The 12,797-nt window shown below is 41.8% G+C and overlaps 1 protein-coding gene across 2 annotated transcripts in view; it reads right to left on the reverse strand.

Moving 5' to 3' along the window:
* LOC143378482 (putative G-protein coupled receptor CG31760) overlaps positions 1-12,797 on the reverse strand; it is a 187,622-nt gene that overhangs the window by 5,255 nt on the left and 169,570 nt on the right. The window contains exons 16-17 of one of the 2 annotated variants that reach the window (XM_076830256.1): positions 4,008-4,190; positions 2,576-3,901 (exon numbers count right to left, since the gene is read on the reverse strand). In XM_076830256.1, coding sequence (XP_076686371.1) covers positions 2,597-3,901; positions 4,008-4,190 — 1,488 coding nt within the window. In that variant the 3' untranslated portion in view covers positions 2,576-2,596. Of the gene's footprint in view, positions 1-2,575; positions 3,905-4,007; positions 4,191-12,797 lie in introns of both variants that reach the window. The other variant, XM_076830257.1, reaches the window with a different exon arrangement.

Here is a 12,797-nt window from a genome sequence, read left to right on the forward strand (position 1 = left end):
CGAAAAGCAATGCATCTAAAATTTAAAAAAAAAGCAGCTGAAAGCAGAGATTCCACTCTTTCAAACCATATTTTCAAAATATCGATACGATAATTTTTACCAGAGTTACGACCATGTGAACATGCCCCTATTTTTCGGGCTCCTAGAGGTGATCCTTTAAGGGGACTAGGCAGTCGAAAAATGGATTATTTTATTGCATTTTCCGAAAGTACTATCTTTTCTGAATAAAATGCTGCTTGGTTTACAGTAAAATTCGCTAAATTGTAGATTTGGCAGCTAAAAACGTCAAGCGGCAACCTATAGCGTCGCCTTTACCCAGAAACTTTAAACGCGTTTTCCTCGAATATTTGTTACTCTTCATTTTTTCCTGATTGCTAACGAATTGAGGTTCAGATCGACTTGGGAAAAATTGCGGGATGTGTAAAACATGTGCCATTTCGGGGCAAACCTCTTATAGTGTCCGTAAAAATACGAGATTTTCATAAAAAAAATTAAGAAGTCACCGGATTTTTGTAGCGCACAAACAATGATGGTCTGGATTAAAAAAATTCGGTGACTTCTTAATTTTTTTTATGAAAATCTCGAATTTTTACGGACCCTATAAGAGGTTTGCCCCGAAATGGCACATGTTTTACACATCCTGTAATTTTTTCCAAGTCGATCTGAACCTCAATTCGTTCGCAGTCAGGAAAAAATGAAGAGAAAAAAATATTCGAGGAAAACGCGTTTAAAGTTTCTGGGCAAAGGTGACGCTATAGGTTGCCGCTTGACGTTTTTAGCTGCCAAATCTACAATTTACCGAATTTTACTGTAAACCAAGCGGCATTTTATTCAGAAAAGATAGTACTTTCGGAAAATGCAATAAAAATCGATTTTTCGACTGCCTAGTCCCCTTAATTAATGTGAGGAGTGTAGTAATAGAGAAAAAAAAATAATAACGTTAAGGGCGTTATTACCCTTAAACAGGGGGGTAGCGACCTAAAACTTTACATAATGGTGTTTCAGGCAAGAAGCATTGTTTAAAAAATAATAACTACAAGAATCGGCATGAGCGCCGATTGCCCATGCTTACCCTGCTGGACCCTTTATATGAAGCAGTTCACACGGGATGCAAAGTTTTGCGGCTACTAGGTGGTATGTTTGCGTTCGTTTCGACGAACGCATGTATTGCTTTACCGCGAATGAACGCAGCGGCAAATTGCCGCAAACCGCTCGTCTGCACCGGGCCTTAGTGTGTTCGACTGGCAATGAGATGACGTATTACTGCGGAAAGATATTTTCAGCAATTTATTTAACGATATAAGCAAATCAAAACTGTTTCCATCTCGGAAAGATAGAATTGTTGGCCTATGTGTGACCGTTTTTCATCCGTCAAATGAGTAAAACATACTCCGAAAGATTAGCCACATATTTCAGTTACAACCTGTATTGATAAGTGTACTTATCTACTTATACTTATAGGTAACGCGAACGAGATGCAGACCGCCTAGGGCTTAGGTGGAGTCGAAAAGAGGGATCAGAGAGAAAGAAATCCTGGAAAATGTTTGGTTCCCAACTACCCAATTTGATTTCGCCGCTATAGCAAAGTCTCGCTATGGGTGCACGTCAACTATGCGTTAAGCGTTCGTTGCTGTACCGACCATTTCTTGGAATCCTTCGATCAAGAGTGAGACAACCCGACAGCGAGCGAGAGGGGATGAAAGACTCGATGCGACGTTACCATCTGCTACAAAAGAGAGAAAGCACGATACTCTGCCTTGCTCCGTCTTTCACGTGACTACGCATTGTCCCTCTCTCACGCCATTGGTGGCTCGAAATCGTCGACGCTATGCGTTAAGCGTTCGCCGCCAGCCCCGAGTGGGCGCCCATAGCGAGAGTTTACTCTATTCTCTTCTTAGCTTCTGACTGGCGCTCAAAAGCGACAAACGTCTTTCATACCAGCGCACAAGAAACAGTGAGACTGTCAACTTTCGTTGAATAGCGAAGAGTGAAGGGGGCCCCAATGGCCCAATTGAGATCTTTCCGACACCACCGGTTTCCCCACTTCTTTCTCGGGGCATGCGCTTAGGAGTCCGCGACACGTTCGCGTTACCTATATGTACAGGGTGTTAAAAATGAGATGATCACTGTTTTCTGTGGCGAATGTACTCCTCTGGATCGGTGCACATTTGTAAAAAAAAACTTAATTTTTTTCCATCAACATATTCTGCTTGTTAAATACAGAAGAAGTTTAAAGGGAACCATATGTCGCAAATGCATTGTTTTCTGGAGGACGTGAAAAAAGGTTACATCCAATACATGGATTAGTTGATCTATGCCAAAACCTTACCAACTTGTTTTTAAACAACGGTGCGTTTGCGACATATGATACCTTACAAACTTGTTCTCCTTTCAACGAGTAGAATATGTTGATGTAAAAAAGAAATTAACTGTAATTTTCAATGTTACACACAATTTTGTGACAAGTTTTTTTTTACAAATATCCACCAATTCAGAGGTGCAGATTCACCCCTAAAAACAGTGGCGATCACTTTTAACATCCTGTACATACATATTATATTCGCGAATATCATACCTCGTCACTATGTAATACTAGTCAGACATTTTCTGCACTCATTTCTGCTCTTCTTTGTTGCACTTCTTGGTTTTCCACTTCTTTTCCTTTCTCTTTCTGTTTTCCACTCTCCTCCTTTTCTTTTTCCTTTTGCATCTCCTTCCCTTCCCCCTGCTCATCCTCTTCCCCTTTCTTCTTTTCCTTCTCGTTCTCCTTCTCATTTTCCTTTTCCTTCTCTGGTTCCATCTCCTTTTTGTTCTCCCTTCCCTTTTCCTTCTCTTGTTCCTTCTCTTGTCCGTTCTCCTTTTCTTTTTCTTTCTTCTTTTCCTTTCCATTTTCCATCTCCTTCTCCATCTCATTCTCCTTCTCCTTATCCTTATCCTTGTCCTTGTCCTGGTCCTTCTTCTGCTCGGTCTCCGTTTCCATTTCGTAATCGTTTCGCTTATCCTCCCCGATCTCGGTTTCCTTTACCTTTCTCCTACTTTTTTCCATTTCTCCGTCACTCTCCTTTTCCGCCCTTCTCTCTCTTTCCTTGTTCTTTTCCTTTTCATTTTCGCATTCTTCCCCTCTTTCTCTCTCTTTTCCCTTTTCCTTTTCCTTTTCTTTCTCTCTTTCCCTCTCCTTTTCCTTCTCCCTTTCCCTCTCCGTTTTCGTCTCCCGTTCTCTCTCTTTTTCCTTTTCCTTCTCCCTTTCCCTCTCATTTTCTTTCTCCTTCTCCCTTTCCCTCTCCTTTTCCTTTTGCTTCTCCCTTTCCCTATCCTTTTCCTTTTGCTTCTCCCTTTCCCTCTCCTTTTCCTTTTGCTTCTCCCTTTCTCTCTCTTTTTCCCTTTCATTCTGCATCTCCCTTTCTCTCTCCCTTTCCTTTTCCTTTTCCTTTTCCTTTTCCTTTTCTCTCTCCCTTTCCCTTTCCCTTTCCCTTTCCCTTTCCTTTTCCTTTTCCTTCTTCTCCTTCTCCTTCTGCCTCTCCTTCTCCTTCTCCTTCTCCTTCTCCTTCTCCTTCTCCCTCTCCTTCTCCTTCTCCTTCACCTTCTCCCTCTCCCTCTCCCTCTCCCTCTCCCTCTCCCTCTCCCGCTCCCTCTCCCTCTCCCTCTCCTTCTCCCTCTCTCTCTCCATTTCCCTGTCCTTTTCCTGTTGTCTCTCTTTTTCCTTTTGCCTCTCTCCTTCCTGTTCCCTCTCCATTTCTTTTCCTCTTTCCTTTTCCCGTTCTTTCTCTCGCTCCCGTTCTCTTTCTGCTTTCCGCTCCCTCAGGAGCTCTGTCCTGCGAGCTCTGTGCAAACTACCAGAGGGGAAAGTCGAGTCTTCGACCGCTGCAGCCGCGGCCGCACTGGCTCCTCGCTCCACAGCTGTCTGCTCAAAAATTTATTTTACTGTATTTTTCATTATGTTCTCGGCTTGACCTACGTACATTAGAAATAGACGTGTAAGAAATCAATACAGCGACTTAGGTACATACTTTCAGTATAAAGCTGGCTGTTGAATTTTTGCCAATAGGACTTTGTGCCGAGGATGGATGACCATGTCCGTGGCCGTGGGTACTAAAATACCCGCCTGCTTTCGGTTTAATGTGACGGTTGTACATCTGCATGTGCACGATTTTCATGTACTCGATCTGCGCTGCCAATTTCTGAATCTCCTCCTATATTAAGCACCGTGGTCACTAATAATCAATGCCATAGTAATTGTTGAAAAACAATATAAAATTCATCTTACTTTCTGCTTATACACTATAGTTTCTGTTAACGAGTAATGAAGTTGAAATAATAATAATAATAATAATAATAATAATAATAATAATAATAATAGTAATAATAATAATAATAATATAAATGTCAACCCAGTTGTTGAACGATTTGAACGCTATTTGATTTTAGTATTGTTATAGAGATCCTTCGTTTATGTTTAAACTGATTGTCGGACATAAACGTGTGGTGTTAGTATACAACAGTATCTGCCTGAAGGCAAATACATTAATATTTACGTTCAACTCATATCAGTTAATAGTGGATCACTAGATTTTTGAAACATGTAAAAATATTGTTGACTAAATAATGCAAAGAAAATGAATTACATGCTGCTATTGAACTAAACACTCATAGACGAAGAAAATTTGGAAATCAGGAAATGTTATTTATAGAAAAATATTATTTATAGAAACAATTGCAGTGCATTAATCTGAAATTTTTCCAAGAGTAATTATTTCAAAATGTTGTTTAAATCCTCTTGACGAAACAGTTATGAACAGCGAAATAATGTCATGACTTATATCAACCAAAAAAAAGTTTTCTAATACAGCCCAGTTATTTTTATCACCTAAAATATCTTTGTCATTTTTAAAGATATACTAGAATATCTTAGAGAGGAATTATTCATTTTGAAAAGGGCACATAAAGGGTGTGCGACTATTGTTGGGAGAAAATATAAGCGGTGATTCTAGCCACCAAAAGGAGACGAAAATCGAGAATAACGATATGTTGGTTGTGGCTTCGTTTATTATTTATACGCGTTTAAAGATATGCCTTAATGCAGGCAATCCGCGTAGCAGCGGTGCATGCGGGACAACTGAGGCGAGGTGTCAAGTACAGGTAACCCTCCTATAACGCGCTTAAAGGTCGATTTACACTATGCAGCACGGACCGACACGTACCGGCAACGGTATAGTCCGTCACCGGCACGGCAATGTTATGCATGCATCTACGCTACTCCAGCAACAATCCGGCAGTTCACGTTTAGCAGTCGAAATGAGCGGATCACCCAGGGACAAGGAATTGGATCTTCTAGTCTTACTTTTAGACGAAGAGGATACCGCAGCCAAAAGAGCGACAAAGCGACATAGAATTTGGGTACATCCATTATTAAAAAAGAGAAAAGTCGAAGGGGTGTATTGGACTTTATTCAAAGATTTACTAAAATACGACGATAAGTTTTATTAATACTTTAGAATGCCGCAATGTATTTTTTTTTTGAATTGTTAAAATGGATTGAACCCACTATTCCTGTATTTAGGATGGTCCGTTGCATACAATGGCACGCATAATTTAACATACTCTATCAATTTTTCGGAATTCATCCTCTGCCGTTTACTGATTTGCACTGGCAGACCAGCGACGGCACGTCTCGACACGGACCGTCATGTACCGGCAAAACATTCTTCGCGGCCATGTCGACCGGCGTCGGTTCGTGCCGTAGACGGAACGTTGCAGGTCGGTGCCGGATAGTGTACTATTGCGAGATGAGAAGAAACAAGACTACCATAAAGCTGAAATGTCACAGGGGCAAGGGGAATCGCCCGCTCGCGTCAACCTATCCCCTCCAACACAGTCAGTCCCGTGACGAAGAACGCGAACGAAACCAATCGCAACAATCCGCGGATATGGACAGCCGCTAAGAACTGAAAAGTAGGACTTCTTGGAGGGGATAAGGTGGAGCGAGCAGGCGATTCCCCTTGCCCCTGTGACATTTCAGCTTGGGGGTAGTCTTGTTTCTTCTCATCTCGCAATAGTAAACAGTCCCATTTAAAACGCATGTTATAATGTTTTGTCGTGACGGTGACGGACCGCGCCGGTGCCGGTACGTGTCGGTCCGTGCTGTATAGTGTAAATCTCCACAAAATTACCTTTTTTGAAGAAAGGTACAAAAAGGTGCGCCAAGTATACGCGCACGCGCAGACGAACGAAAAAAACTGTCGTAAATTTATTAATGTGCTATATTTAGCTTTACAAAACTAATGATATACAAACATTGCGGCAATTATAACAATGGCTATTTATATAAAGAAAAAAATGTATTAAATAATATTAAGCAGATATATTTTTATATTATACAAATAAATATTTCAATACCAATAAATATTTTATTCAAAATACTAAACGAAATATCCAACAAAATCGTTCCGTTTCAGCCTATGCGTGCATTGGTGGCGTTGGTGGCACATAGGATTCCCTAGAATTCTTCCACTTCTAGCGCATGTAGTGTGCAGTTCACGCGCGCATGCGTATTTGTCTCTTTACGTACGCTTTGAAAAACATACACCAAATTATGTGGTTCCCTCCTCGAAGTGACAGAAAATATAACTTACATATACGCTACATATACGCTAAATGTTTTATTGTCATAGGGAACCACATAATTTGGTGTATGTTTTTCAAAGCGTACGTAAAGAGACAAATACGCATGCGCGCGTGAACTGCACGCTTCATGCGCTAGAAGTGGAAGAATTCTAGGGAATCCTATGTGCCACCAACGCCACCAATGCACGCATAGGCTGAAACGGAACGATTTTCTCTGCAGTCTCGAAGAATCGGAACACACCCTCTGTCTGGCTGTCACGTGACAACAATTTGTTACGCGATTGGCCGAAACCTTCATCGAATGAACGCCGTGCCTGAGAGACATTTCTTCACCCTTTCTTGTTCTCCTCTTACCTACACTTGGCGACGACGATGCTTAATTTCAAGAACATAAAATTCGCCAGATTGCAACTTTGCATTGAAATATCTCAGCTCATAAGGCACGTAGGAACAAAACGAAGACACTTTTCTTATGTAAATCAAACCCAAGCTATCCATTAAGACCGTTCAAAATCTAATCCGATCAACCATTATTGAGAGTCGATAATCGAAGGGTTCTTGATAGTGGGTCGTGGCGTAATACAGTATTGTCTCGTTAGCGACTCGCTGGTCGGGACCGGCTTTGAGTCGGTATCGTGAACAGAACCCTAATTCCGAGTGTTCGTTTCTCGCTTCTTTCTGGCCGGAGGGGGGAGCGAGATGGAACACTGCGTGCGCGGCGAGCGTGCGCGATGGTCGCAAGCGCAAAGGACAGAATGTCAGGCGTCCGAAAGACGGAGCGAGACAAAACATCAACGCGTCGTCGGTCTCGTACCGTCCTCGCTCGCTTTCAGTGCCTCTCGCTCGCTCTCGTTCCATCTCGCTTCAGCTTTCGCCGGGCAAGAGTGAGACAAAAGTGGTGGGGATAGCGAAGAGTCGGTATCGTGTACACAAAATCGAGTCGCTAACGAGGAAATACTGTATAGACACTCTGTGTCTCTTGATCGACCTTAAATCGTACCGCGTTATATGGAAACCGCGTCGTAGAGTATCGCGTTATAGGAGGACATAACGTGTTATAGCAGGGTTTACTGTATTTCTATTCAATGTTACTGTCGCACGGGGTCCCGCACCTAAGAATAGCTGCGAAGAAATTTATCTCCTCCTGTTTATCACTTTATCCAAAATTGAAGGGTTCGTTGGACCACACCAGACCTGTCTACTCGCTAAAAATGCATTGTTTCCATTATATCCACTGTAGTGAATTCTATTATCGAGATACACACGCGCAGAAATCACACAAACACAGAATCACCCCCCCCCCCCCCAAATATCAGATCTCGCACTAAAACATGTGAAAAAAATTAAACACGAACACAAATTTACCCGCACTGAAACACACAGAAGAATTAAAAATAATACATTATTATCCGCATTAAAACTTGCCACGGAAAAAACAGGTTCACATGCACTCAGCAATTGAAATTAATAACTCTTAACAAATAAACTGAAAGTAAGTTTTTCGACGTAAATTCGCGGCCAATTGAATGTTTGTCTACTTCGGGATGTATCGATGCTCATTCAAATAATTTAACATCGGCGGAACTGTGTTGACTATGAGGAGTACCAAAACGAAATGCACGTTTATGAAGTGAGCGCAGCTAACCTGAACGCACCGTGCCGGGAGCAGGTATGCGGGACCTGGATTCTTTTTCATTTACTGCAATTTGAAATTACTTGAACTTTCTCTGCATCAGTTTAGGGGAACACTTTTGGGATGACCGACGAACACGTCAGTCTCATCAAATTCTTTGAACGCAGTACATGAAGTAGACAATCATTATAAGAGTTTCCAGTTTCAATGGTTTGAGTGCGTACAAATCTGATTTTTTGTTCGTATTCAGTGCGGGTAAATTTGTTCTTTTTTAATTTGTTCTTTGTACATGTTTTAGTGTAGGAGATCTAATAATTTTTTTATTTTTGGGGGATACTGTGATTCTGTGTTTTCGCTGATTTCTGCGCGTGTATCTCGATACAACAATGGACTACAACATTGGATATACAGGGTGATTCCCCATCTACGCCCGTGAAAGAGCTTGAAATTATGCAAATAAATTGGGCATGTAATTTCCTTCATTATGGTCCGAATTACGTCGTTCTGGGTGTAAGTATCATCAGCGAAACATAAGGAATCGATTGGTGTTGTTTTCGCAAAGATCTGGTGAGAAACGCGGAAATCCTGACACATTTCTTACTTCTTAATGGTATTCCAACCTTTTCGAGAGTCGAAAGTCATAAAATTCGGTGAGATACTACGGGTGGTTGAACTCGCCACGGGGTAGCAGGCGGCATCTCTTTGACAGGCGCTGCGAGAGAATCACCCTGTAGTAGAAACAATGGATTTTGGTGGGTAAGTAAGTATCCTTTAAGATAAATATGAATAAAAGGGGGCCGTAACTTTAATTTTGTTAAATTTCAGATGTGTTGTAGAGGGGAAGATGCCGAGTAATGTGCACTTTGATCGAAGCATGGGATGGTCGTGGTTCAAAACTTATGAAGGTTTAAAGTTTCCGTACATATATGTACGTATATGAACGTTTTATAAGATGTATCCTTATCCCGGGTCCACACCACGACAAACACGAACAAAAACATTGTTCGCGAACGTTTTCGTCTGTTCTTGCCGTGTCCACATTGCCGCGAACATGAACAAAACTCAGCGTACATTGTCTAAGAATTTCCCCGGACTCGAGCGAAATATTTTGGTGTTGCAACACATATGACACGTATTGTATAAGAGTAGATTTGAAATAAATCGAACTTATTTATTCCAACACTTACAAGTCGAAATCGCGAACAGGGCATGGTTTTATGCGAAAATCGGAGCAACTTCTGTGATGTGGATGAAAAAGGGAGATCACTCGAGGAATCACGAGGTGCACCCGATTTCATGATTGAAACGGAAGAGAGCCCGATCGCAAGAATCGGCAGCGGCGAGATGGGCCGAACGAACGCCCCCCCCCCCCCCCCGCAGCCCGCGGGCCCCGAGCTATTCGGTCCACCCGTGAATTCCGCGAGGCGTAAGGGGAGATCATCACGGCTCACCGGTACATACGCCTGCGCCATCACCGCGACGTTCTCGTAGTTTATTGAAAAGGAGCGAGTGTGATACAAAGAGTATAATTTCGTTGAACATATATTCTCAAATGAGTCGTACACTGTGTTACCCTGACCTGTGCACCGCTGCACGCGGATTTCCTACTTTTAGGGATATCATTTAACGCTTATAACTAACAAACGAAACTTCAACCGCAATATCGTTATTCTTGATTTTCGTCTTATTTTGGTGGCTAGAAACGCCTTAAATTCTCTCCCAACAGTAGTCGAACACCCTATTTTTATATGATTGGTAGTGCGCCTGCTGCAGTCATTTTTTTCGAAATTTCAACGTCATATGACTTAGTTTTCCTGTAATAGTACTAACAATATTATGACAAATTTGGCGACCAAACCTGGTATGACCTTTAAATGATACACCTGATATTTGCTCATACCTGCATATAGAGCTGTTCGAGTACTCGGAAAAAGCGAGCCGGGATATACTCGGTTCGAATAACCGAACCGAGCCGAGCGGCTCGAAAAAACCGAGCGGCTTGAAACAATTGGATGGCTCGAACGATCCGAGCAGTTCGAATCTGAATCGGGAATATAAAAACTTTCGAGCTGCCCCACTGCAATGCAGTTGCTGCATTGAATATGAATGCTTAGAATATTGGGCTTGGGAATGTGGTAGTTCCGCTCGCCACCACACTCACTCTCACCGCAGCACCTTCCGGAGAGCGGAAGTCGCGGCGGATCTACAATCGATGAAAAACGGAAACCAGCATCCATGTTGCAATCACGCTTGTTCGCACAATGTGTAGATAACGACGTGTCACGTGTCGAATCAAGTTTTCTCACCTTCTGAAGTCTCATCAATCATCGTGAATTTTCTAAGTGAATAGAACTCAGAACACGCTCGTATCTTCTCATGCTCAGAATCAATTGCAGATCGCCGCGGGTGACGCGTACGTGGTCGTGCAACGTGCACTGATTCCATCATCTTCGTGCATCCATACAATCCCGAGACGCTGGAACTCATTCTGCTTTCTCATCGACTCACTCTCACTGTATTTGTTCATTTTAAATAAATCGACGCTACTCATTTTAAGTGCTGTGTTGTGTGACCTTTTCACCGTCGAACATAAGCTCTCCGGCATACAACGCGCTCAACTGCTAGATTCTCAATGAGTAAGCTATATTAACCCTTACGCTACTATGGCTGACTATATCCAATGCAAAGCGTTTACATTTCAAAATACCAAGCATACAATGAAAATTTTCGTATGACAGTTACAAACAAAAAACATTTACGCTAAAAAACTGGTCATTGCAAATACAATTTTAATAACAAAATTATTTTATTTACATTCGATTTACATTACCCTTCTACTCTTCCAGATTTGGTCTCGCGGATCCTTTCCATCGGATATGCAATCTGACCAATTTACATCGGAACGAGATTGATCTCTTCCATGGAAAGCAAGTGTTTACAGAGCGATAGCGACGGGCATTTAGGACTTAAGTAATTACCGTCATTATTTTGTTTTCCATCGATACGTATTATTCAGTATGTTTTGTCTTGTTTCTGTATGCGGTTATACTCTCTATCTAGTGTCATTCTCTCCTTTTGTGAATATAAAATAGATAGTACCCGTCAATTTGAAAAAATAATTTCGAATATTGAGTTTAATATAATAATGAGTACGAGTATATTTTCCGGCAGAGGGAACTGTAGCGAAAGGGCTAAGAAAAGGCGTAAAGTAATAAGTTCACTGATTCCGAATCTGACGATAGGATTTGTAAAATTAATTTGTTTAAACAATTTGTTTAACAAATTATATTGTAAAAAAAGTTGAGTTATTTTCTCCACAGAACACGATTCTATATATACCAAAATATGTAATTTTACAATCATTTGTTTAAACAAATTGTTTGTTTAGTGGACTAAACATCGGATTATCGATGTATCGGATTCATAACATAACATCGATGTATCGCATTCATAACATACCATCAATGTATCGGATACATAACATTTTGGTTGAGTTGAGGAATGACTTTGACACTTTTTTAGCTAACCTAATTATCCTAATTTATTACTATTTTATATATACACTTATCACTAACTACACAGAGTTTCAGGCACGAGCGAGTTCGTAAGGAAAACGGTAAACTGCAAGCACAGACAGACAAGCGCGGGTCATCGCAGAATCACGAATTAAGAAACTGAAACAGAGATTGGCGCTTCGTGCCGCTCGACCGAGTGTCGGCCCAGCATCGCTCGCGCCTCTGGTGGCCAGACCCGTTACTAGTGTGGCGAGCCGCCACAATATCGATGTATCGAATTCATAACATAACATCGATGTATCGAATTCATAACATAACATCGATGTATCGAATACATAACATAACCTCGATGTATCATGACGTGCTACGCCATTTTCACCTCCAAATTCGTTTTCAGCGAGCAAAAATTCATCGGAAACGATATATTTCATTAAGGTTAAAAACCTTGTCGGACAGTGTAATCATTATATCTATTCCATCAGAACAGCATACCCTGTTGCGAGCACCTTATAGATGGGAATCCATGGCCCGCTGGTGCTCGCAGCCGCGAAAATAAACAAACGAGAAGAAGGCAATCGGGTCGATCGCCTGTCAAGCTGACATTCGAGAGTCAGCCGCCATTGCGAACAGACGTACCGATAGTTCCATTGCTGTATATTAGAGATTATATTCCGTTCTTACTGTTCTTGTTTATGTTCCGTTTATAAGAGGTAGAGGAGTTAAATGAAACCCAAGACCACTACTGGTAAAAAGGACGATATTGTATTCGGTGCTGAATGTAAGAAAAGGGTCCGTTCGTTTTCGAGACGCTGTGGTAACTGCGCGTCGGTGGAACTTACGGACTCGACCGCTCATTGAAAAACATTTGACAATCGTCTGCTTCGGTGCGGTCGCCGCAGCCATGGCAGCGCGAGCAGATCCATGATGCCTCGACCAGCTTCTCCGCTCAGCGTCGAATTATCTTACACTCGTCCATCCTGATAACGTTCTTGTCCTCAAGCGGTGCGTTGTTTCGCTCCCCTTTCCCG

This window comes from Andrena cerasifolii, chromosome 2 (assembly GCF_050908995.1).
Source record: "Andrena cerasifolii isolate SP2316 chromosome 2, iyAndCera1_principal, whole genome shotgun sequence".
NCBI lineage: Eukaryota > Metazoa > Arthropoda > Insecta > Hymenoptera > Andrenidae > Andrena > Andrena cerasifolii.